Source organism: Chrysemys picta, chromosome 12 (assembly GCF_011386835.1).
Source record: "Chrysemys picta bellii isolate R12L10 chromosome 12, ASM1138683v2, whole genome shotgun sequence".
NCBI classification, from domain to species: domain Eukaryota; kingdom Metazoa; phylum Chordata; order Testudines; family Emydidae; genus Chrysemys; species Chrysemys picta.
The window spans coordinates 43,228,546-43,250,661 of record NC_088802.1 but is presented as its reverse complement, the minus strand read 5'-3'; the positions used below and the strand labels follow the sequence as shown (position 1 = coordinate 43,250,661).

Here is a 22,116-nt window from a genome sequence, read left to right as displayed (position 1 = left end):
TGCCACACCAAACCATCATTCACAATCAGCCCCCCCACCCCAAACTTTATGAGGTTGGTTTAGGAAGTATAAGATTTAAAAACTAATAAATCACTTCATTTTTCAACAAGCTTCCAATTTTCCAGGACACAATGCTTTTTTGCTTCTTGGCTAGGCAAGTGGTGAGTTCAAGAAAGGGTTTGTTGTTTGCCAAGTACCCAGATAGCTTGAAAAGCTTCAAAGTCCCCAAAAGGGCAAGATGAAGTTACATGCTGGCCTCACAACTCCCTGGCTTGGCCTAGGTAGGCATAAAGGCTAGGACCAGCACCCTCTGGTCCTGTCCAGATAGTACATGAATGGCAAGGCCCCTCTGGGTATCTAGGGCTCTTAGAGAAGTTCAGCTTAATGATCCCAAGTCAGCCTGGTGAGGTGGCTGGAGGCTAGTAAGGTTTCAAAGCACCCAGCCATCTGCTGTCCCATTTGTCATCATTCAAGAGCACCCGTGTAGGCACTGCAACCATGCAAGAAGTTTCTCTGAGCCCCCTCACAAGAAATAAAATTATAACAACGATGATCATAAACAGGGAGGCATATGGCAACTCAAGATCCCTTGGTGGCAAGAGATGGATGATTACACCCTCTACACCTCAACTCATACAGACGCGGATACCCATCTGTGTGCAGAACAGATCACCAGCAGCACCGCCCGGGGCGTGGCGCGATATGAGGGCGCCCTACAGCTGTCAGCGGAGACAGCTACAGCCACAGCACGGGGCGGGGCAACGCCCCCCCCTGCGAGCAGCTGAGCTGCCTGCCAGCGCTAGGGAGGGACAACCAGAGGCCTGACCTAAGGACAAGCACGGGATCCCGAAGAAACCCCAGCAGCTGATCCAGGAAATGGGTAAAAGCCGCCGCCGCCGCCAACACAACAGGACCCCCACGACACACTCCCGGACTAGAGCGCCTCAGCCGCCGCTCCCGCCTATATACCTTCGTGGGGTCCTTCCAGGGCCTGTCGCGCCACCGGACTGACCTGTTCAGGGCCTGCCCCCAAATTCAACATCAAGCCCATAAAGGGACGATTTATCCCCCCCTTTCTAACACACACTATTTCTCATCCCGTCCCAGGGAGCTGATCGAGAGGGGAAGCTGCAGCAATGTGGGCCCGGAGGAATAGAGTTCTGCAGGCAGCGCAGAGGGCAGCCCCGAACCAGGGGCCTCTGTCTCTGCCCGGCGCCCGGCCCGGCCTGGGGTTGGGCGGGGCTCTCTGGGTGCAGGCCATCTGTTGTGGCGGCGGAGCTGGTTCTCTTCTGCTGCCTGTCGCCGTCCCCCGGCGAGCCTGCTGCTGACATGGATGAGCTGGACGTGGAGCCGCCGCTTACTGTAGGACAGAGCGAGCCCTTGTCTGCGGCGGGGCTGGGCACCCTCTGCCGGGAGCACTGGGGTGGGGGAGGCTACGGGCGGGGGGCACGCGGGGTAGAGGGGAGCGGCTGTGGGGGGCAGGGAGCTGTTGTGGCTCACTTCAGCTAATCGCCCTCGTGCCTGTGCATTACTGACTGTCTCCCTTCGTTAGCACAAATAAGCCCGCCGCCAAAAAGATACAGTGATGATCAGAGCAGCGCCCTTCTGCAGTAATCTCAAAGTGCTTTATGAGGGAAGGTGGTATCATTCTCGCCGTTTTACAGATGGGAAAACTGAGGGCATGTCTACTGCATCTGAGAGCAAGCCTCCCAGCCAGTGTAGAAAGACTTGTGCTAGTGGGGCTTGCCCTAGTGTGCTAAAAATTGCTGTGTAGATGAGCCTGTGGACCCAAGCTGAGAGGCTCACTCCCAGATGCAGGGGAAACATACCCTAAAAGGGGAAGAGGAATCGTGTTTGCCTGCTCTATTCTCCTAGAGAGCAGCTGCATGCTTGACAATCCCTGTGCCCTATCTCCTAACAGCTGATTCCTGGGGTGGACTCCAACAGGAAGCAAATGTGTTTTGCCTGGGGACCTGGAGAGATGCTGGTGTATGAAACTTTGTTCCCAAAAGGTGAATAACTTCTCTTTCATTCTTGAGTGTTTATCTTGGTGGATTTTACTAAATACTAATGCAGAGCGAACAGGGATACTCCTAACCTCAAATGTTCAGAAATTGTGAGTTGGGCCCCAAAATAAATTGGCTTAAAATGAGATATTTGAAAATAAATTTGGGGTTCTTTTTACTTGCCTTTTCAAGAGTTTGGAGTACGCTCAGATCATGTTCTTTCAAGTTTTATTCTGCAACATGAGACCTAGAAACTTCTTGAGCAGTCATTTGTCTCCAGGAGTTGAGGCTTCAAGAACACCACCAAATGGTGAAAGAGTTGAGAATTCAGTCACATTAGTGTTTATAAGGTGATTTTCATTATCACACAAATTATTAGCGGGTTTTTTTGTTGTTTGTTTTTTTGGAATTGAGTTTTACAGAGTGTTTGATATTTTATCAGTAGTTTTGTGCCTCTTGCCCTATTTTTGTGCTGATTCTTAGACTTCTTACCAAATAAATTCCCAGTTAATATTTTAAGAACCATTACTGTAGGCTTTAACTTTTGAAGTCCAGAGTATATTACTATCCCATAGGGCTGAGATGGATTATCTGCATTAAACACTGCAGAGTAGTAGCATTCTTTTGGCTATTTTATGGTTTACATGCTTCATTTCAGAATGTGCAGAGAAAAGGCCAGGCTGCCCCAACATTTTCATTGTTCGCAAAGATCAAGATGTGTACTCGCAGACCTTACGCAAACTCTTCAATGAATCCCATGGGATCTTTGTTGGACTCCAGAGGAGTGAGGAAGAACTGGCTGGGAAGTCAAGGAAAGCACAGTGAGTAAATAGAAATGCTAGATAGTTTTGAAACAAAAAGAGAACATGTCAGCTTCCCTGTCCCCTGTGGAGAACATGTCAATAGTGAGGTACAATTCAGATAGACTGTTCTGTGCCACTTAATAGTGGAGGCAGGTGTGGTGTCTGTGCATCTCTTAGGTTGGTAACCTTGTGAGAGTCATTAAAGGTACAGTACATACAATACATACTTGTTGTTCATTGACTGAATTTATTAAAGAAACATATCTTATCTTGATTGTTCCCTTTATTTGTGCCCAGTCTCCTTCACTGCTGATGGATACTGCCTCATCTGTAGACATGAGGTAGGAGAGCAACCTCCCTCTGACTGGTGTGTTTGCCGCTTACAGAATGTCTTGTTAGGAAGCGAGGCAAGGTGATACAATAATAATTTTGTGGTGCAGGAAAGGACCAATATGTTCCTCCCCTTCTTCCACCAAACATATGAATCTATATCCAATGAGGGAGATAATGAAACTGAAATTCTCTCAACTGCTGACCCTCTGTAATATTGTATGACTAATTTTTTCAACATCCATTTTACAAAATTAGGCCCCAGTCCTGCAAGTAGTCACCTCTCTGGCAGTGTGGAGCCCAACTGACTTCAGTACAGTGCAGAAGGGGTCTGCCTCTGCAGAGAAACTTGCAGAATCGGGACACTACTAGCCTGCAGGCACAAGCTAACAATAAATAAATCTCTCTAAAGAAAGCCTTTGTATTCTTGGCAGATTGGTTCGAGTGAGTAAAAACTACCGTTCAGTCATAAGAGCCTGTATGGAGGAGATGCACCAGTTGGCTAGTAAGTTCTTCTCTGTTTAAGAAGAGACAATATTCGAGACCATAAAAATAACATTTGCAATTGTAATTTATTATATCTGCTGTAAAAGTGTTTTCAGATTTTAGTAACTGTTGAGACTGCAGTTCCACCCCCTCGATGCAATATCAATTTGTAAACCTAGGGAGAGACTTTTTTCTTTATTTTTTAATTGAATTTTCAGAATTTACTCTTGCACTCACTTTTTAAAATTCTTATTTTTCCTAATTTATTTCTCTGCTCTTTGATTCCCTACTTGATCTTTTTGATTGCTTCACAAGTCTGAGGTTTTTCTTTTCTCAAGATACTTTGTAATCTCCCACTTCCAACTGCCTCAAACAGCCATTCTTATTGTCCCAGGCTTCTCATTATTTATTTGTCACTCCATTAATTTGGGATTCCCTCTCATCTTCTCTGCTGGGAAATGCAGCTTCTAACTCTTAAAGAATCAGAAGAGTAGGTAACCATACTGGATCATTATTACAAGTGTAATGTCCCTGTTTTGTTGTCACTTCTAGGCAGAGTCTGATGATGGTTGGTGCCATCCTTGTTCTGTTTAGTAAATAGGCTTTCTTTTGCATGTGGAACCCCTATCTATTACTTTGCTCTTTTCCTTACTTCTACTCCTCTTGTACCGGTGAGCATCATATATCATATATGTAATAATGACATTTAGCAGGACAGTTACAACAAACAATCAATGTTGAAATACAGTCCAGCAACCAAAATTGTTTCCAGATATAACATCATAGAAAGTCAGGTCAGGCTGTGTTTGCTACCGTAATGAGAGTAGATGGTCTACCTCATCAAACCCACTGCCTTGTGGGTAGCCCGGGAGGGTGTAAGGCTAAGGCCTGGTCCACACTAACCCCCCACTTCGGACTAAGGTACGCAAATTCAGCTACGTTAATAACGTAGCTGAATTCGAAGTACCTTAGTCCGAACTTACTGCGGGTCCAGATGTGGCAGGAAGGCTCCCCCGTCGATGCCGCGTACTCCTCTCGCTGAGCTGGAGTACCAGCGTCGACGGCAAGCACTTCCGGGATCGATCCGGGATCGATTTATCGCGTCTAGACAAGACGCGATAAATCGATCCCAGAAGATCGATCGCTTACATCCGGACCAGGAAGTAAGTATAGACGTACCCTAAGGGAGCAACCCCTGACAGAAAAGCCCCACTGCCTTGTGGGGGAATTTGGGAGACTGCAGGGCTATGAGAGTAAACTCGGACAGAAAATCTGGAGTGGAGCCCCAAAGGCGGTCAAGTATTAATATTTTAGTATCTTTCTGGCAACTCCTGCAGCAGATCGGGTACCAGATGTATTGGTTCTTCCTCTCCTCTGGATTTACCGGTGACATCGAGAGCGGGGTCCTGGTGCATGGGCAACTCAGGGCCTCCGTATCATCTGCCTAGGCTTGCGCCCTGAAGAAGAACTCCAGCTTTGCCTTGAGCATCGACACAACACGGGAGGCAGCAGTCACCAGTTCTAAGCGCTTACTCGATTGGCATAGAGTTGAGCACCTGGGCAGTCCCCGACGGTGGGAGAGATCATCAGATCTCACTGGACAACCACTGCCTGCCATAAAACTGGGCAGCCCCCAGACAATAGGGTGTTGTCCCGCCACAGTCTGCCTGCTTCAGTGAGTGCTCGGAGCTTAGCAAAACATCATCTTTAAATGTGACCGATATGGCAAAGATTGTCTCTCTCGAGTGGGTCTCTTCAGCCACATTTGCTGCTGCCATAAAGCCAACTTTATGTAAATTCTTTACCTTTCAGGGGTGCATACCATGGTCTCTTGAGACTGAAAGATGCCTACGACTATAATGTTTTATGAATTTATTATCTTTTCACAGAGCTCTCAGAATGATGTTATGCATTCTATCACACTTATAAAAGAGATCAGAACTTGTACAAAATTAATAAAAGGTGCTAAGTAACTAAGGAAATACCTAGTATCATTTAAAAATCTGTGATAACAAGACTGGAGAATGCCCATGCATATCATTGGATCCAAACATGAAACTGCTTCATTTCTGAGCAGTGTCACCAGAGGGCTGGAAAAATGTTTTTGAGGTGTTTTGACTTCTTTCTCTCTCTCTTCCCTCAGTTTCTACCCGGGACCCTGAGCTGCAGTGCCAGCACAGCACCCAGGTAATTTACAAACATTGTATTGTGAAATCTAGTCACAACTGAAAAAAACGATTGCCGGCAAATACACCAGGCAAGTCTGTTGTGACAATGATACGTTCTAAATCTGCTTTTAGTCTTTTGCATTGGTGGAATAGGCAGCAGCATGCTGCTTATGTTGTAAGAGACTCAAGTTGTAGGAGTTATCTAAGAGCTCTGGGTGCTCTGATGTAATCTATATATTGATCCAATTTTATAGACCTCAGATACTCTCGCCCTCTAACAAAATCCAACCATGAACTAATACCCCAGCCCCCCTTAGAGCCTACCTCTCTGATGTCCCACCCCAAAACTGATTAGGCTTGTAGCGAGCCTTGAAATCATGCACTTGAAGCAATAATGGAACTATCTTCTAGGAAGAGTAAAGAATACAAGCTGTGGTATTCTCTTGTCAGCATTAATATTGCCGTATTGGCGTTTTCCCTCTGTCATGACTTTTCCTTGTGTTATAAATTCAGATCTAAGTTATCTTTATAGAACCAAAATAAACATTGTAACCTTCAATTGAGGTCTCACTGAGAACCAAAATAAACATTGTAACTTTCAGTTGAGGTCTCTTAGATTCCTGAGCTTTAATGTCAGAAAGAATTCCTGTACTATCTTAGTGGTGACCACAGATGGGAAATGTTTTTTGTATTTTAATGTGCAAGCAGCTTTGAAACTTCCTAAATCAAATATGTGGCCCAGTGTCTCATTTTACTACTGATCTTCTCTGAAATGTTAGTAAAACGCTTCTCCTGTCCAAAGAAGTAAACTTATCAGAGGAGTGGATAAGGAGGAAGGCTGCTATTTGACATGTTGTGGTTCAAATGTCTTTCTTTGGTTGCTGTGTTAGGAAACTCAGGAGTGATTGTTGCATATGAAACCTGTACCTGTTGCTCCTCAGGTCTCTATTCTGTCCGCGATGGAGCTGATCTGGAACTTGTGTGAGATCCTTTTTGTTGAAGTAGCGCCAGGTGAGAATTGGAGTATAATGATGTTAATAGGTATTTCTGTTTGCATAGGTATTTGTTCTAGAAATGTACAACGTGCCCATCAGAACATATCTTGGCATGTCTCCAAAAGTCATACTAATATTGCCAGGAAGTGGCAAAAAACCCTACCCCTAATGCTTCCTGTCTCGGACAAGAATTGTCCTCTGTCTTGCACTGTGCCCTAAACTAATAGACCTCTTTCCCTCCTGTTCCAGTTTTCTCCTTCCTCTGTACTACAGTGGAACTGGAGTTGGCTCATAGTATATTAAATTAATAGAGAAGTGTGATATCAAACAGAATTTTTTCTCCAGTTGTTGAATTTCAAGGATAAACAACCTCTAAGTACAAAATACTATTAAATTCATAAGTGTAGACTATATATAAATGCTAAGTATCACTTACCCATTAGGGTCCACATTCTTTGGTACAGCTCCGCTGACTTTAGAGTGTCTTCGCTGACATCAGTTGAATTACACCAGGAGAGGATTTGGCCTAGGATTTCAATCCAAGTTACTTTTTAGGCAGTCAAAATATGTAAACATATGCTGCCTATTCATTATCCAGAAGAGAGGTTCTCAAACTGGACCATTTGATGGTGGTTTGTTGAGAGCAAATGAGTTGCCTGGTGCTAGTTTTCCGCCTCATTTCCAGTGAAAACAGATTTGAGAGGAAAATAAAATGAAGAGTAAAACTACGTGCATCATGTGGGCAATATAAGATGCATGATAATTATTCATCATCTTGTTTTTGAAGTGCCTGTGATAAGTGACAATTATGTTGTTAGCTAGCAATCTGAGCTAGCTTTATTTTGTCTCTGTGTCATGGAGCAGGTTAATAGACAAAGGAGTAAATCCCCTTTCAGTTTGTAAAATTCTGAGTTTGTTAATTTGGCAGCAGCCTGCTGTTCTTCCATGGCCTTTGGTGGCTTGAGCCTTGCAGATAAAAATCCTATGAATGAGTCAGAGGACTAGGCAGACTTGTCCTCTGCTTTTGGAAATATAGTATGAAACTAATAATGTTAGAATCTTAAAACAGCAGGGATCTGATGGAGAGATGTATTCTCTGCCTACAGCTGGTCATCTCCTGCTTCACCTCCTCGACTGGGTTCGTCTTCATGTGTGTGACGTAGACAGCATGGTCCGTGAAGTTCTGAGCAGTGAAAATCCATCGAAGCATAAAGACTTCTGGAATGCTGTGAGTAAAGAAATTGGTGCTCTCTCCATCAAAGAAGTTTATACATTTGCATGCGTGCTCTGTCCCTCCTTCCTCACAAGTGGCTTTGTACGCTAGGTTGCATCTCCGAAACTGACATTTGGCATAGTTGCTAGTATCTGCTTGGAGGGATTCCTGCATGAAGCCATCATGAAGACTGTTACCCTCACCCCTAGAGAGGATTTCAGATCAAAATAGAGGCCAGGGCCAGCACAGTATAGGGGGATGTTATAGGGCCACCCCACCTGGGGTGCCCTCCTGCAGCAGGCTCTGGCATGACAGGTCCGTCCATAAAAGGAACAGTCTCTCCCAGTGTCTGATTCAAAAGCCCACCTTTAGGCATAATTAATTCCTGCACATATACAATAGTCTACAGCATAAAATAGTTCTCCCTGAATTCCCAGAGTGCAGCAGGTTCACAACAGTTTTTCATGCTCTCTCCTGGGACATCATTTCCAGCTCACCCTCTTGAGGGAGAGTCCATCTCCAATCTTCTCTGTCTTTTCATCTTTATCCCAGGGCATCACTCTCTAGGCTTTCCACCTGAGAGCTCCCAGTGTCACTTTTCCCCCATGATGCTTCTCTGATAGCCCCAAGTCAGATTTCTCTCTGAGAGAACTCCCTGCAGTGTTCCTCCCATGCAGGCCTCCCTACCTGAGAGTCCTACCCATGCTCAAGGAATGTCCCTGCAGGACCAACCCCTTGTTCTTGGTGTGGTTTCCCACAGTTCTCCATTCAGGAGTGTTGCAGGGGGTATTCCTGTAGTGTTTCATTCACCCCAGTCCCTCTGCCTGTGAGTCCTGCCCTTGCTTCTGGGATCCACCCTCCAGCATCAACCTCCTTGTTTTGGGTTTGGTTTCCCCTAACCAGGGCTGGTTCTTCCCCTGGTTCCTAGAGGCCTCTGATGAACTGTCCTGTAATTCTGCTGGGGTTCCCCAGCTGTGGCCAGTCCTCACCAACAACAGGCTTCACCTTCTTCCCGCTGGCTCTGTATACTAGCTCTCCTGTGCTACTCCTGTTTCTGTCTGGGTCTCTCCTTTCCTCCCCAGGCAGTTCTCATCTTCCCCTTTCTTGTCTCTCTCAGGCCCTTTTCCTGACTGATTCCTCCACTGTTTGTCTCTCTCCATTAATATGATCCAGGTGCATTTAAAATCAACTGGGAAGCAGCTGAGGAGTCAGACTCTCCTCCCTCTTAAAGGGGCCCTTCACCCTGTGGCAGGAGGCTTGTGCTGTGTGAGCATTTGAGTTAACAGGATCTGTAGTTGAAGCACTTTTGGTTCCTTTAGCTTTTCGAAGCCACACATGTTAACTCAGTTAAAATTCACCTTTGGTCTGATTCTGCATGAAGGTGTTGTCTCAGCATTGCTTCTGCTTGGTGCTCACGGACTGTGGTGGTTTTTGCAGGTGGACAGCTTCGTGCTGCAGGGCCGGATGGATGATGCACGGCATTTACTCTCTAAGGAAGCCAGTGCCAACCCCACATCGATGGGCATGTGCAAAATTCTGGACGACTTGATGAAGAAGATGCCCATTCTTAGTGTATGTTTGCAGCAGCCGTCTCATACAGTTCCATTGGGGAATAATGCATGCAGTGGTCTGTAGTGGGGGTGGCATTTGTAGTCCAGTCTGTATCATCTCACCTGCGGGCCACTATAACATAACATCCTGGCCTACTGACTACTAAAATGTCTGAATTCTGATGTCCTCTGGCTGTAACATACATGTTCTACAACAGGGGTAGGCAACCTATGGCACGTGTGCCAAAGGCGGCATGCGAGCTGATTTTCAGTGGCACTCACACTGCCCGGGTCCTGGCCATCGGTCCGGGGGGCTCTGCATTTTAATTTAATTTTAAATGAAGTGTCTTAAACATTTTAAAAACCTTATTTACTTTACATACATACAATAGTTTAGTTGTATATTATAGACTTATAGAAAGAGACCTTCTAAAAACATTAAAATGTATTACTGGCACGCGGAACCTTAAATTAGAGTGAATAAACGAAGACTCGGCACACCACTTCTGAAAGGTTGCCGACCCCTGTTCTATAACAACCCAAAAGACCCATATGCAGGGAGAAGAGCATATTATGGTAAAAGGCAACATGGCCTTGGTGGTGATTCCTGTCTTACTCAATGCTGTGGAGGGAGACACATTTTTCCAGTTCTTCAAAATGTTCTGATTGACAGCTCTTACACAACCTCCCAGAGAACTTTCCTTGTAGACTTCATCTGCACATCTCCACCTCCGCACATACTGCAGTGGTCTTTTCATGGTGAAAAGGCCTCAGATGCTGCATTGTGGTCCCCTGTGGGTTCCTGTACACTCTGTCACTTTGATATTTAAATGGCTGAAGTGAGGGAGAAGCTTGGTAGCAGCATACATCAAAATCCTTGCCGTGGGCCAGTGTTTTGTTCTGGCCATGAAAGGCTTGTTTGAGAGTCATGCTGAATGACAGTTGTAGAGGCTGGACTTTGAATTTGCCTTATTGTGTGTATGTATCTTCCCGGTTCAGATTGGCAACACCCAGACACTGACTGAGATGGAACTGAAATGGCAGCATTGGCATGAAGAATGTCAGCGGTACCTCCAGGATGGGACCTTTGCTTCCAATTTCCACATGGAGTCCATCTGCAAGGTGAGTTGTGGCTGGGAAGGAAGGAGGTTATGTTCACAGATTTGAAGGCACCAGTAGCCATCCATTGGAGATGGGGAGTGCTGTGTGGACACAGGTAATGTTGGTCTGCTGGTTAAAGCAGGAAATTTAGAGTGGTGGACTCTGCGTGACTTTGGGCAAATGGCTTCCCCTTACTTCACCTCTCCATAAGTCGGGCAGTAATGCTGGTTATAGAATTGAGCTCACAGGCATGTTTTGGGGCCTGATTAATTGTTTGTGAAACACTTTGAGGCTCTTTGCTGAACTCTGCTATCATAAGTGCAAGTTTGATACCATCCGCTCACTGTCCCCTCAGTACAATGCTTTGGTCAATGGCGTGCCCAAGAGCTGCTGTTCTTTTCCTCTTCGTTATTTGGTTTTAATTAAGTTGTTGGTGATTGCATGCCCTGTTAGTGGGGGTGATACCAAGAGAAGCAGAGCTGAGGGATTTAAAGAAAGGAAGCTAGTAATGAAGATGTGAGTCTTTGAGGGCTTACGGCGGCGTTTCTCTTTCGTGCTAGATCCTGCTGGGAGATGAGAACGCCATACTGGAGAAGAAGGAGCTCATGACTACTTGGTACCACTTTCTGGTCACCCGACTTGTCTACTCCCATCCAACTGTGAAGCCAGTGGAACTTCGCTTCTATGCACAGGTAAGTCTGGGGTTACTGCATTCAAACCACATTGGGAGGGCTGAAGTTTTATAGGGTCCAGATATTTGTGTGATTGTTTCCCCTCCCCCCCCTCTCCCCAGAGTTTGAAAGTGGATCAGCAACCTACAGGGAGTTCCAAACATGTGCTATGAGTGAAAAATTTGCAGCTGACCAAGAGTTTTCAGTTTCTACTTGAATGTGGCAAACTGCAAATACCTGCTTTAATTTTCTTAAGTCATAGTGTTCAATCTGTTCTAGGAAAACAGAGATGAATCCTGTTTGACTCTTTCAATCCATTTTTTTTTGTTTATCTCCCCCCATCACCCCAATTTTTCCCCAAAAATGTTCTAAATAAGGCTGATGCAGCCAAATCTCTTCTCCTGCACTGTCCCCATGGCCCTTTGCATTGAATGTGTCTTGTCTTTTTGGGGCTTCCACAGTCTAGCCTGGACCTGTTCCTGGGAGGAGAGAGCAGCCCTGAACCTCTAGACAGCATCTTAATGGCAGCCTTTGAGTTCGAGATCCATCAAGTGATTAAAGAATGCAGGTTGAGTTTTAGTAAGACTTTGACTTCTTGGTTATACAGCATTGCTTCTCTGTGCCCTGAGTCCAGCAGCAAGCTGGCATCTCTGATGGAGAGGTGTCTGCCTGCATGTCGAGATATGTGCACATAAGGATGATTGAGCCTGTCTGATCTGTATTTTAAAGACTGTGTCAAGAACACTTAAGGCAGACAGCAATTAAAATGCCGTTCCACTAGGTCTGTGACATAGTGTCACTTGTCTGCAAGTCTGCTGGATTAGGGCAGTGCATTGCTTCTCTGACAGTCGGAAATGTCGCCAGAAAACATAACGAGTCACTTGTCAGTTACAGGCTGATATTTTCTTCCTTTGCTTTTTGAAAATGCAGCATCGCCCTGAGCAACTGGTGGTTTGTGGCTCATCTGACTGACCTGCTGGATCATTGCAAACTCCTGCAGTCTCACAATCTCTAGTAAGTGCCTCTGCATTGTTTACTCAAGTGTCCAGAGGCCAGAGATAGGAACTATTAAGGAGTGGCGATAGAAGGATAATGTGGTATTTTCTTGGTGAAGAACTACATTTCAGAGAGTCAGAGAGAGGGGATGTGCTGTATATTCCAGTGAAACCTGTGGAATGAAAAGGACAATCCAAGTGCTGCAAGAAGTGATGTTGCAGGAGAGAATGCCAACCTGCCACACCTCTGAGTTGATACTGAACCAGCGCCTCAGAGTGATGTTAGGGTCTTCTGTGCTGACGGCAGTGAAGTTTTTCCAGATGAAATAGAACTGACTGGTTATTAGAGATCCCATGGTACATTTTGAATGAAGTAGGAGTATGAATCCTCTTGCCTTTGCTAAATTCCAACTTGAGTAATTGCATGCTATCTACATTTCGCTTGCAGTTTCAGTTGGCTAAAGGATCTTCTAAATTATTTTTTAGCTGTGGAATGCTAGTAAACAGCTGTCTCTCCCAAGAGGTGGCTGATTTTCAATGGAGTTTGTAAACCACACTGAGATACTTTAGGATGAAATGTATTGTGTAAATGAAAAGTCTTTATCAACAATAGTTTCAGCAGAGTCTTTTCATTGAGATACAACCTTGCAGCTGTTAATGGGTATGTACAAGGGATCCCACTGCAATAAAAAACCTTGATGTGCATGTGATGTAGAAAAATGGACTAGTTTAGAGATTTCTTAAAAAAATAAAAACAACTTGTAGCCTGGACTGTGTGAGACACTTAATAAATTAGGTAATCGCATGGTAATCTGAGTATATGTTAGGATTAAAATGTAGTACTTTTCTGTTTCAGTTTTGGTTCCAATATGCGTGAATTCCTCCTGTTGGAGTATGCCTCCGGGCTCTTTTCCCATCACAGGTAACAACTCCTTCCCTGCTTTCAGATACCAGACTGACATTGGGCAACAAAAGAGAAACCTTCATGTTCATGATGTGAAAGGCAGCACAATTAAGTGGCTCTTGTTACGGGAAGGGATATTGATCAAGCTGTTTGACAAAGCCTTTGGGGTTCTTCTGCTAGAACCACGAGTTAGAGAGAAGAGAGCTATTAGAGCCCATCAAGTCCCTACACCATAGTTTTAGTGCTTTGTCTTTTCTAGTTATAAATGTCACAAATTAAACATGTTATCGCTGCAACCCCAAGTGTGCAGAACAGCTGGAGCAGGTGGTGGTATTCCAGAGCGGTCACTATAGGTATCAGTACTAGATAAAAAGTAAAAGCCAATTTAAGTCTCACAGATGAGTGACCTAACCAGGGGTCTCCTACAGTGTGTTACTGTTCTTAATCCTGACTCAGATCCCTCTTGTGGCTATAATAAAGTGCTTAATTGAGAGTTCTCCTTAGAAGGAACATTTGACCTTTCTCTCCCCTCTTTTGTAGCCTGTGGCAGCTGGGGGTAGATTATTTTGATCATTGTCCAGAGTATGGCAAGGTTTACCTGGAGCTTCATATTGAGCGAATCCCCCTCAACACAGAGCAAAAAGCCCTCAAGGTGCTGAGGATCTGTGAGCAGAGACAGATGCATGAACAAGGTGACTGACTCTTGATGACATTTCATTGCCTTATAGTGACCTGGGTGTAACTAAAAACTGACTCTCCGCTTCTCTCTTCTCCCCACTTCATCCCAAAGTTCGCAGCATCTGTAAAATCATGGCCATGAAAGCTGTGCGGAACAATCGTTTAGGCTCAGCACTGTCCTGGAGCATCCGAGCCAAGGATGCAGCGTTTGCTACACTCATATCGGACAGGTGGGTCTTTGTTACTCTAGACTGAGCAGAACCTTTTGGGGAGGGGAGCACTGTCCTGAGAAGGCTCTTCTGAAGGCTAGTTGAGATAATCTGTTAGAATAGAACCTTCCTCCCTTTAGGACAAACTAGTACAGCATCTGTGCTAGTGAATTAAATCCTTGACCCCTTTCAGAGACAAAGGATTGTGCAATACCTGCAACATCCTTCTTCCTTAGCCATTTCCCTTTTCCTTACCACTCTCCTCCCCACCTTCTGCAATCCTCAGAGGACAAGAATAGGGAGATAACAGACCTACAGATCAACTTAATCTTAGGTAGCAGAGGAAGTTAACCTTATTTCACGGAGATCCTAGTTTTGAACTGAATCAACTGTTCAGTACTTAATCTTGTGGGCAGTGAGGGGGCTGTACGGGAGGAAGAACGCCCTACTAGTTCGAACACAGGGCTGGGAGAAAGGAGATCTGGTTTCTGTTTCTGACCTGCTCTAGGCTTCCTGTGTGATCTTTTGACAAGTCGTATCATATATCTGCTTCATTTTTTACAGCTGGGGGAAATGGGGAAAGTACCTGTGTCTCAGCTAGGATTAGATTGTAACTTTGAGATCAGTGGGTAGAAGATTCTCTAGAACAACGGTTCCCAAATGTTTTGCTAAGGTGACTCCCAAACTGCATTTTGTGGTGGGTTTTTGTTTTTTGTTTTTTGTTTTTTTTTGTAATCCACCATTACCTATATGCACATTCTGCCCTGCTGTCACAATCCTAGTCCTGGGCAGCTGGGTGGCACTGCAACCCTGTGTGCCAGGTCACAATGCCCCAGAGCAAGGAGCTGGGACAGGAGTTGTCACTGTTGGGCGAGCATGGGGCAGGCTTGATTTCCAACCCACATTCCCTGTGGGCCACCCTGCTCACGGGGCTAGGAGAAGTGTATGTTTGCCTAGCGCCCTGCGACCCATCTAGAATCTTCCCACAACCCCCAGGACCCATTTGTTTGGGGAAAAACTGCCCTAGAAGCACAAGGTATTATTTCACATTTGAGGGTTGAGTAACCTGAGAAAGGAGTACTATTTTTGTCTTGTTTTAGGAGTGGGAGGGACTATATTTGCTTGAATGGAATGTGGAAGAAAACCAACACAGGAAGCAGGCATTGAAAGCAGCAGCATAATAAAGGCTCGACTGAAAAAACTCTTAAGACTTAATTTACTCCTGCTGCTTATCAGCTCTTCTGTGCAGTAGAAAAACAAAGTCTTTGTTATGAGCTGGCAGAGCTGTTTATGCATCCGTTGGCCTCAGGACTGCTTGCTGTGCTGCTATTCTTCCACCTTGGCTTTTAAAAACAAATCCTGGTGACTGCAAATATCCCGAATAACAACAAAAAGAAAGGGTGCGGAGACGGGTGTATTCAACATACACCATAATATCTGAATGGACCCCACCTCCAGGGAATGGTTTTGGCTCTTTAGGAGGGTGATTAAAACAGAATGACATTGGGTAATAAAGCTTCTCTGAAGAGTGGGACGCGTAGGCTGAACCTGGTGGACACAAGTCTCTGACTTCCCTGTAGATTCCTGAAGGATTATTGTGAGAGAGGCAGCTTCTCAGACCTGGACCTTATCGATAACTTGGGACCCTCCATGCTGCTCAGTGATCGGCTGACGTTTCTTGGTGAGAATCTGCTGCCTACAGACCCTTCCTAGAACTGCTTTAAAGTGTTGTTCACCCTAAAACCATTTCTCTGGAGCTGCTACTGGTTCTCTTAATTTCTTCTCCCCTGTACATCCTGAGTCCATTACAGATGTCAGGGGGAGAACAAATTACTATATGTGGTTTGGGATGTCATCCTCTTGCTGTTGTTGCAGACTGTTTTACCTCAAACTGCATTCACAGAAGGTCTCTGATGTTCCACCTCAGTTTGTGCAGGGCAGTCTGGGGCTCTGGGATTTATAAATCTAAACTAAAATCTAACTAAATAAGCATTTATTTTCCCCATCTGTTTCCCTATCTAGTGATGCTTCCTGTGAGGAGTTAGTGATTAGAACCTGGAAAAACTTGTGTGCGGATTTTCCTAGATCCCTACAAAGGCAACCCCCTTGCACTAGTTATCTTGCCCATATGGTAGTTTTGCCCACTGCTTAGAGCTCTCCAAAGTACATCTCTGCAGCTCCATTTGTTCAGCATGGAAACACCAAGCTCACAGTGAGGAGGACTTGACTCCATACAGGAACTAGGGGGCTGGCCCTCTGCCAAATAACACCGGAAAGGCTCCATCCGCTTCCTTTGTATATGCACAACTTCTTTCCCCTGGCGGCACCAAACCGTACGCTGCTGATACCTGCCAGTCTTTTGGTGAAATCCCTTCCCTCCTCAATTAACCACTTCACTTCCTAGATGTCAGATCTCATCCTAACCAGGTCCTGGGGGTTCAGAGACTTACAGGATAACAAAGATCTAAATTTCCAGTATAAGCAATCAGAAAAATCAATGCTTTACGGAAAGCCTTTCAAACCCTGTTACGTTCTAACGCAAATATACAGGGCAGAGGCCCACTTCTTCCCTTGCAGGCCACCTTTAAAGGAAATGGTGACTTGCAGAATGTGTTTGATTTAAAACCATTCTCTGAACTATTCTGGAAGATTCTGCACACAGGCTCACTGTATTGCCCTGAACAAAACTGAGGTGTTGTCCTTTAAGCAGGTTCAAGTGGTAAACATCAAAAAAGGGCAGATTTCCTTCTGTCCCCACCCTGTATTTATTAAGCTATTTTGATGTATAAATTGTACAAAATTCCAACTTCCCTCTTTAACCCAGACCTGCCAAAGGGCCCAGTCCTCCCCCCATTTAAGTTCTGGGAGTTTTACCCAGACTTCATAGTAGCAGAATTAGCCTCTTAGTTTTTTGTAACCAAAGCCTAGGATCTTCTGACAGTAGCTAACGTTTTACTCCCCTCGCCCACCACACACACAGGGAAGTACCGAGAATTCCATCGGCTGTATGGTGAGAAGCGGTTCTCTGAAGCTGCCAAGCTGCTCCTGATGCTGATGACGGCTCGTATTGCTCCGTGTTCCTTCTGGATGACCCTGTTGACTGATGCTCTTCCCCTCCTGGAGCAGAAAGAGGTGAATGTGGGGTTCTGATGCAACACCACAACCACCATACTTTGATCCACAGGCACCCCTCTTTTTCCTGACTGGAAGTAGGTGTACACAAATATGACAGGGTATCCCAGAACTACCTGCCCCCCCTCATGACTGACACAAGGTACACTAGCGATTCTCCATACTTCTCATGTAAATGAGTTAGATTTGTCTGTTCAAGAAATGTGTGGCCATGTGAAAGTCATGGCCAGTGGTGGCATGGAGGATGCAGAGGCACTTAGGACAAAATTAATCTCTGATGTACATCCTGTGAAATCCTTATGTTTACACTAAGATTGCAAGTAGGGGGATAAGGGTGTAATTCAGCCCTCTCCTTTCAAAGTAGCAGACTCAATGCACTGTTGAAGATTTAGGCTTGCTACAGACTTGCCCAGTTGTTTTGGGGGATTTGAATTTGAGATTTTTTCCAGTGTGCATCCCTCTGGCTTACGGTCCATCCAGAAAATTACAGCCTCACAAGTGCAAGACCCATGACTTACCAGGTGTTAAGTGGTCCAAATGGAGTCATGGGCATGCAGAAGCATTCTCCTCTTGTTGACCTATCCCTCAGGAGCCACTCATTCTGGATCCCCTAGATAAGTGGTTAATGTTTTAAGCAAACAGTCTCTTTTTCACAGGTAATATTTTCAGCAGAGCAGACATATGAATTAATGCGCTGCTTGGAGGACCTGACAGCTGGAAAGACAGATAACCAGAAACTCCAGGTAATCTTGCCTGAGGTCAACTGGATGATTCAACTGGGGTAGCATGGGAAAGAGGAAGCAAGTCTCCATAACACTATTCTTGTTTCTAGGTTGATGACGTTGAGACTACCAAGGTGGAAATCCTGAGACTTGCTCTTGCACGAAACCTTGCCCGAGCTATTGTCAAGGAGGGCACCTTGGAAGGATCATGAGAATGGGCTACTGCAGTAACTCTGTGGCATACTGTACATAAAACTGACTGCTTTTCTAAGAATAAATGTCTCGTTTTGCATATTTCTAGCTGTTCTTGTGCCAGTGTTGTTTGTCGTCTCTCAATGTTGTTTCAAATGAGACAATGAACATGTAGGAAGTCTCCCCCCCAACATTCATTCTATGCCCCTAGATTCCTATGAAGGATTTGGTTGCTATAAGTCAGCTTGCAGGGCTTAACTACATGGTTAGTCAGGTAGCTAAACGTGTAACATTTGCCTCTGTTACCATTTCAGTTGTCGTCTCCTGTAACTAGAACGGAATTTGAATAGCCGACCTTTCAAACCTGATAGGTTGGTGAATTGAATCTTGTGGCTTCCATAAACAGCAACCTGCTCCTCACGGTGTCACAAAGGGTCGCACACAGAGCAAAGTAGGGAAAACAGTTTATTTAACATGCAGCAAAACAAATGCAGTGGAGACATATTTACAATATGACGGCTCAATATGAAGCTGCAACCTCAACCTCTGAAGAAGTAACATTCATAAATAGTTTAATTTCCAAAGCTTGTACAATACTTTTCCCCACAGTGAGACTATGGTGCCTTGCCCTTTGACTATACAGCATGGGCACTGCAGTGCCGTTAACGAGGAGAATGAAGCTATTCTGCAGAAAGCACTTGTGCTCTTCTGATTTCCTCACAGCCACCATGAGAGTCACTTCTAGGCATCTAAAGCAGTGAAACCTGCTTCCTAACAATACGTTACAGCACCTGGGCAGACTTAAAGAGCTAAGCGAAGCCCCTAGATGTATTGTCTACAATGCCAGTGAGGCCCATGTTAAAGCAGAAAGAACGTTTCTTGCTCACCACCTCTTTCCATCAGTTTAAGAACACAGCTGCTGCTTTTTTTCAGGATCCAAGAGCATCTTCCAGTCACTTAAAGACAACTGAGGAGGCCACACGCCTTGGTCCTGCGTGCCAAACCAGCATTGACACTTAGCAAGCTGAGTTCGGCTTTTTACTTCTACACTTACCTTTCAATGGCCAGGGCGTCTGCTGTGTCTTTCACTTCTCCTTGTGGTTCGTATTTCTCACTACTCTGAAGAAAAACATTGAGCCACAGTGGAAAGTATAAGATGGCTAGAAAGAAGTCCAAGCTCTACTGAGAGTAATGGGTTTTATAGCCTTCTCTAAATCCAGCAGCACTTCCTCATTTTAGTTTTATTCCTATAATAGGCTGGAGAATCTTCCTGCGTATTGAGTCTGTGGACAGTCAGGCTGACCATTCCCGTCACAATTTAAGAGCTGTTTGCCTGTACCTTGCACTGCTGGAAATACTTAGTCTAGTATAATTAAGTTTCCATACAGCCGCTCCACATGCTGTCTTCACAGGAGTGTAAGGTGACAGATTTAAAACAAGAAAAAATGCTTCATTAAAACAATTTGCTAAAAGGTCCCTGCAGGATTGTTTAGGTTTGAAATTAAGAGTGGGGGGAGGGACTACTGGAATCAAACTTTCAGTGTATTGAACTAAGTCTCCTCATTCATGTAGATACAGGGCTCACTTGTGTGAGCCCCACAATTTAAAATACAGTTGGTTTTCCCCTTGTGGAGAGAATTGCACTTAGCCACTTAATACTGGGAACAAATAAAACAGGGTTCTAAACCCAGCAGTGCACCATCACAGCCAAATGGATTCTGCCTTCCTTTCACCAATCTGCTCACTTACAATTCGATGTCCTATAGCTCTACTATTTACATCTTGTATTCCTAGTCTTTTCAAGAGAACACAGTATTCAACTTTAATAATAATACTGCCTGCAGAAGGGGAACTGAGAGCCTTTTCTCCTTACCCCTGGTCCAGCCTCTGCACCTGATTAGTGGTTGCACTGAGGCTGCTGCACTGTAGTTGCCATCCTTTATCAGTGTAACCTGTGCTGTCCACTCAAAGACAACTGGAGCCCTTTGGCCCTGTTGGTTTTACCTCCTCGCTACACACATTTCCTCTCCCCCATACTATGGAATGTGATGAAGGCAGAAGAACACTCAGCACAGGCATGGGAGTACAAAAATTAGCATGAGCTGCCTGGAAGAGAGAGAGTGCAGAGGCAGCTGGGAGTATAAAATAAAAGAAAGCAACTAAAGAGAGTGTCACACAATGCGCCGTTACTGTCTGAATGGGCAGCACTGGCGTAGGCTGCCCATTGGAGAGGAGAACAGAGGGGGGCGTGAAGTGTTATTTTACTGTAAAAAACCCTCCCGTCTTGGAGCCAGTGGTTACTGCACAGCATGCCTAGAAGGTTCAGTTCTGGCATCAAGGAGGCGAAAGCCTTAGGGCAGGCACAGACATCAGGGCTCTGCACCGAGGAAACTCGGGATGGCATCATAACCCTACCAGCCTGTAGGCATCTCTGGACAACAGCAAGGGAGGAAGCCGACCAATCCCCTTCTGGCTATAGGTCTCCCTTCCAGAACACCAGAATTTCAAGTTTAATAACAAAGTGGAAGATAGAACCAGATTCACCCAGAGGCCAAGATAAAGCAGCCAGCAAAGCCTCCCACTGGCTGCCACTCAGTTCATTCTTGGCATAGATGCCCCGGGCCCACTTCAACCCGAGGTAAAACATTCCAGACTAAAGCTACAAGCGGAGTGGTCAGGACATGTAAACAAAGCTAAACATCACCAGTGGATAGCATGTGTGCCCCTTCCACGTCACATTCATTCCAGTCCCTTTGGGATCCCTGCCTGGTCCTGTCATGGAGACTGTGGCAGACTCGCTGGGTCATAGATTACCCCACTGATCTACTGGGGGAAACTGATCCACTTCCCCAACCTCTGTGCTGGGCTGGTCTCCCAAAGTGAAAGTCAGTCTGTACCTCAGCCGCACCTTCTCCTGCAAGGAAGAAGAGAAACAAGATGTTAAACTAACAGCCACCCCGGAGCAGGAAGGCCCTGGAACCAGTAGCAACAGGAGAACAACGGCAGTGCTCCCTGATGACACTCCACTGTAATAACATTTTAGATCCCACAATGGCTCCGTCCGGATACCCCATATGGGGTAAGAGGCCAGTTTATGTTAATAGAGCATTTCTGGATACTTAATAAGGCTGATTTATTTATTCTTTAGTTTGTAAATATGACAGGTCCGTCTCTTGGAGTGAAACAGCAGGAGAAAAGCGCTTACATTGCAATATAGATTCATTGTATACACTGACCAGCATTGCAGTTCAGCTGCTTCCCAGTGATCCTACTAAACACATGCTTTAGTAGTGCTAGAAGAGTATGAAGTCTCAAAACGAAACAGTACTGCAGGATGCAGAGGAAGGATAAAACCTGACAGATTCCTATTCCTTAGAGAATGACTAGGGGAAAAAGAAATCTGCCTTCCCCTGCTCACATGGCTTTTCTCGATGTTCCACAAAGTGAGTTTATAGAAATCCAACAAAACCGCATTATCTTTGTACCTTGGGATCTAACACTTTTTAACTGATGCTGTAAATGCCACTTTTACCATAATCTTCAAAAACAGTAAGTAGCAAATGTCCAGGTTATCTGAACAATCAAAAGACTACTTGAGTTCAGACTCTGAACTTTATATACTCTAGCAATGTAGGGCTGGAAGGGGCCTCACGAGGTCATCGAATCCAGCACCCTGCACTGAGGAAGGACCTAGTAAACTTAGACCATCCCTGACAGGCGTTTCTTCCAATCCGTTCTTAAAAACCTCCATTGATGGGGATTTCACTGCTTAGAAGCCTATTCCAAGACTTAGCTACCCTTATAGTTAGAAAGTTTTTCCTAATAACTGACCTAAATCTCTTACTGCAGATTAAGCCCATTACTTCTTATCCTACCTTCAATGGACGTAGAGAACATTTGATCACTGTCCTTTATAACAGCCCTTAACATATCTGAATACTGTTATCAGGTCTCCCCCTGA

The 22,116-nt window shown here is 45.1% G+C and overlaps 2 protein-coding genes across 6 annotated transcripts in view; one reads left to right on the top strand and one right to left on the bottom strand.

The window, feature by feature from the left end:
• Positions 1-743: 743 nt before the first annotated feature.
• Positions 744-18,263, top strand: NUP85 (nucleoporin 85). 4 transcript variants are annotated; one of them, XM_065562765.1, is made up of 19 exons: positions 804-880; positions 1,922-2,012; positions 2,665-2,827; positions 3,574-3,644; positions 5,769-5,812; positions 6,735-6,804; positions 7,895-8,016; positions 9,439-9,573; positions 10,551-10,673; positions 11,213-11,344; positions 11,785-11,891; positions 12,254-12,337; positions 13,175-13,240; positions 13,763-13,914; positions 14,013-14,130; positions 15,690-15,790; positions 17,090-17,241; positions 17,898-17,984; positions 18,074-18,263. In XM_065562765.1, exons 2-19 carry the CDS (start codon positions 1,955-1,957, stop codon positions 18,173-18,175), a joined length of 1,887 nt encoding a protein of 628 aa, XP_065418837.1. In that variant the 5' UTR covers positions 804-880; positions 1,922-1,954; the 3' UTR covers positions 18,176-18,263. The 4 variants fall into 4 exon arrangements, with proteins under 4 accessions (XP_042697040.2, XP_065418837.1, XP_005297529.2 ...); XM_005297472.4 differs by lacking the exon at positions 804-880 and adding an exon at positions 1,204-1,362; XM_042841106.2 differs by lacking the exon at positions 3,574-3,644 and having other exon boundaries at positions 744-880.
• The window catches only part of GGA3 (golgi associated, gamma adaptin ear containing, ARF binding protein 3), a 33,769-nt gene continuing 28,741 nt past the window's right edge, over positions 17,089-22,116 (bottom strand). For both annotated transcript variants that reach the window (XM_005297474.4, XM_065562764.1), the window contains one exon: positions 17,089-21,069. In XM_005297474.4, coding sequence (XP_005297531.1) covers positions 20,959-21,069 — 111 coding nt within the window. In that variant the 3' untranslated portion in view covers positions 17,089-20,958. The remainder of the gene's footprint in view (positions 21,070-22,116) is intronic.

What these genes read in the sequence shown, in the direction of transcription:
- NUP85 (XM_005297472.4), top strand. Translation starts at nt 1,330, where the DNA reads ATGGATGAGCTGGACGTGGAGCCGCCGCTTACT. An exon ending in GAGACAGATGCATGAACAAG is followed by an intron (nt 13,915 to 14,012) that starts GTGACTGACTCT and finishes TTCATCCCAAAG; the next exon opens with TTCGCAGCATCTGTAAAATC. An exon ending in TGATCGGCTGACGTTTCTTG is followed by an intron (nt 15,791 to 17,089) that starts GTGAGAATCTGC and finishes CCACACACACAG; the next exon opens with GGAAGTACCGAGAATTCCAT.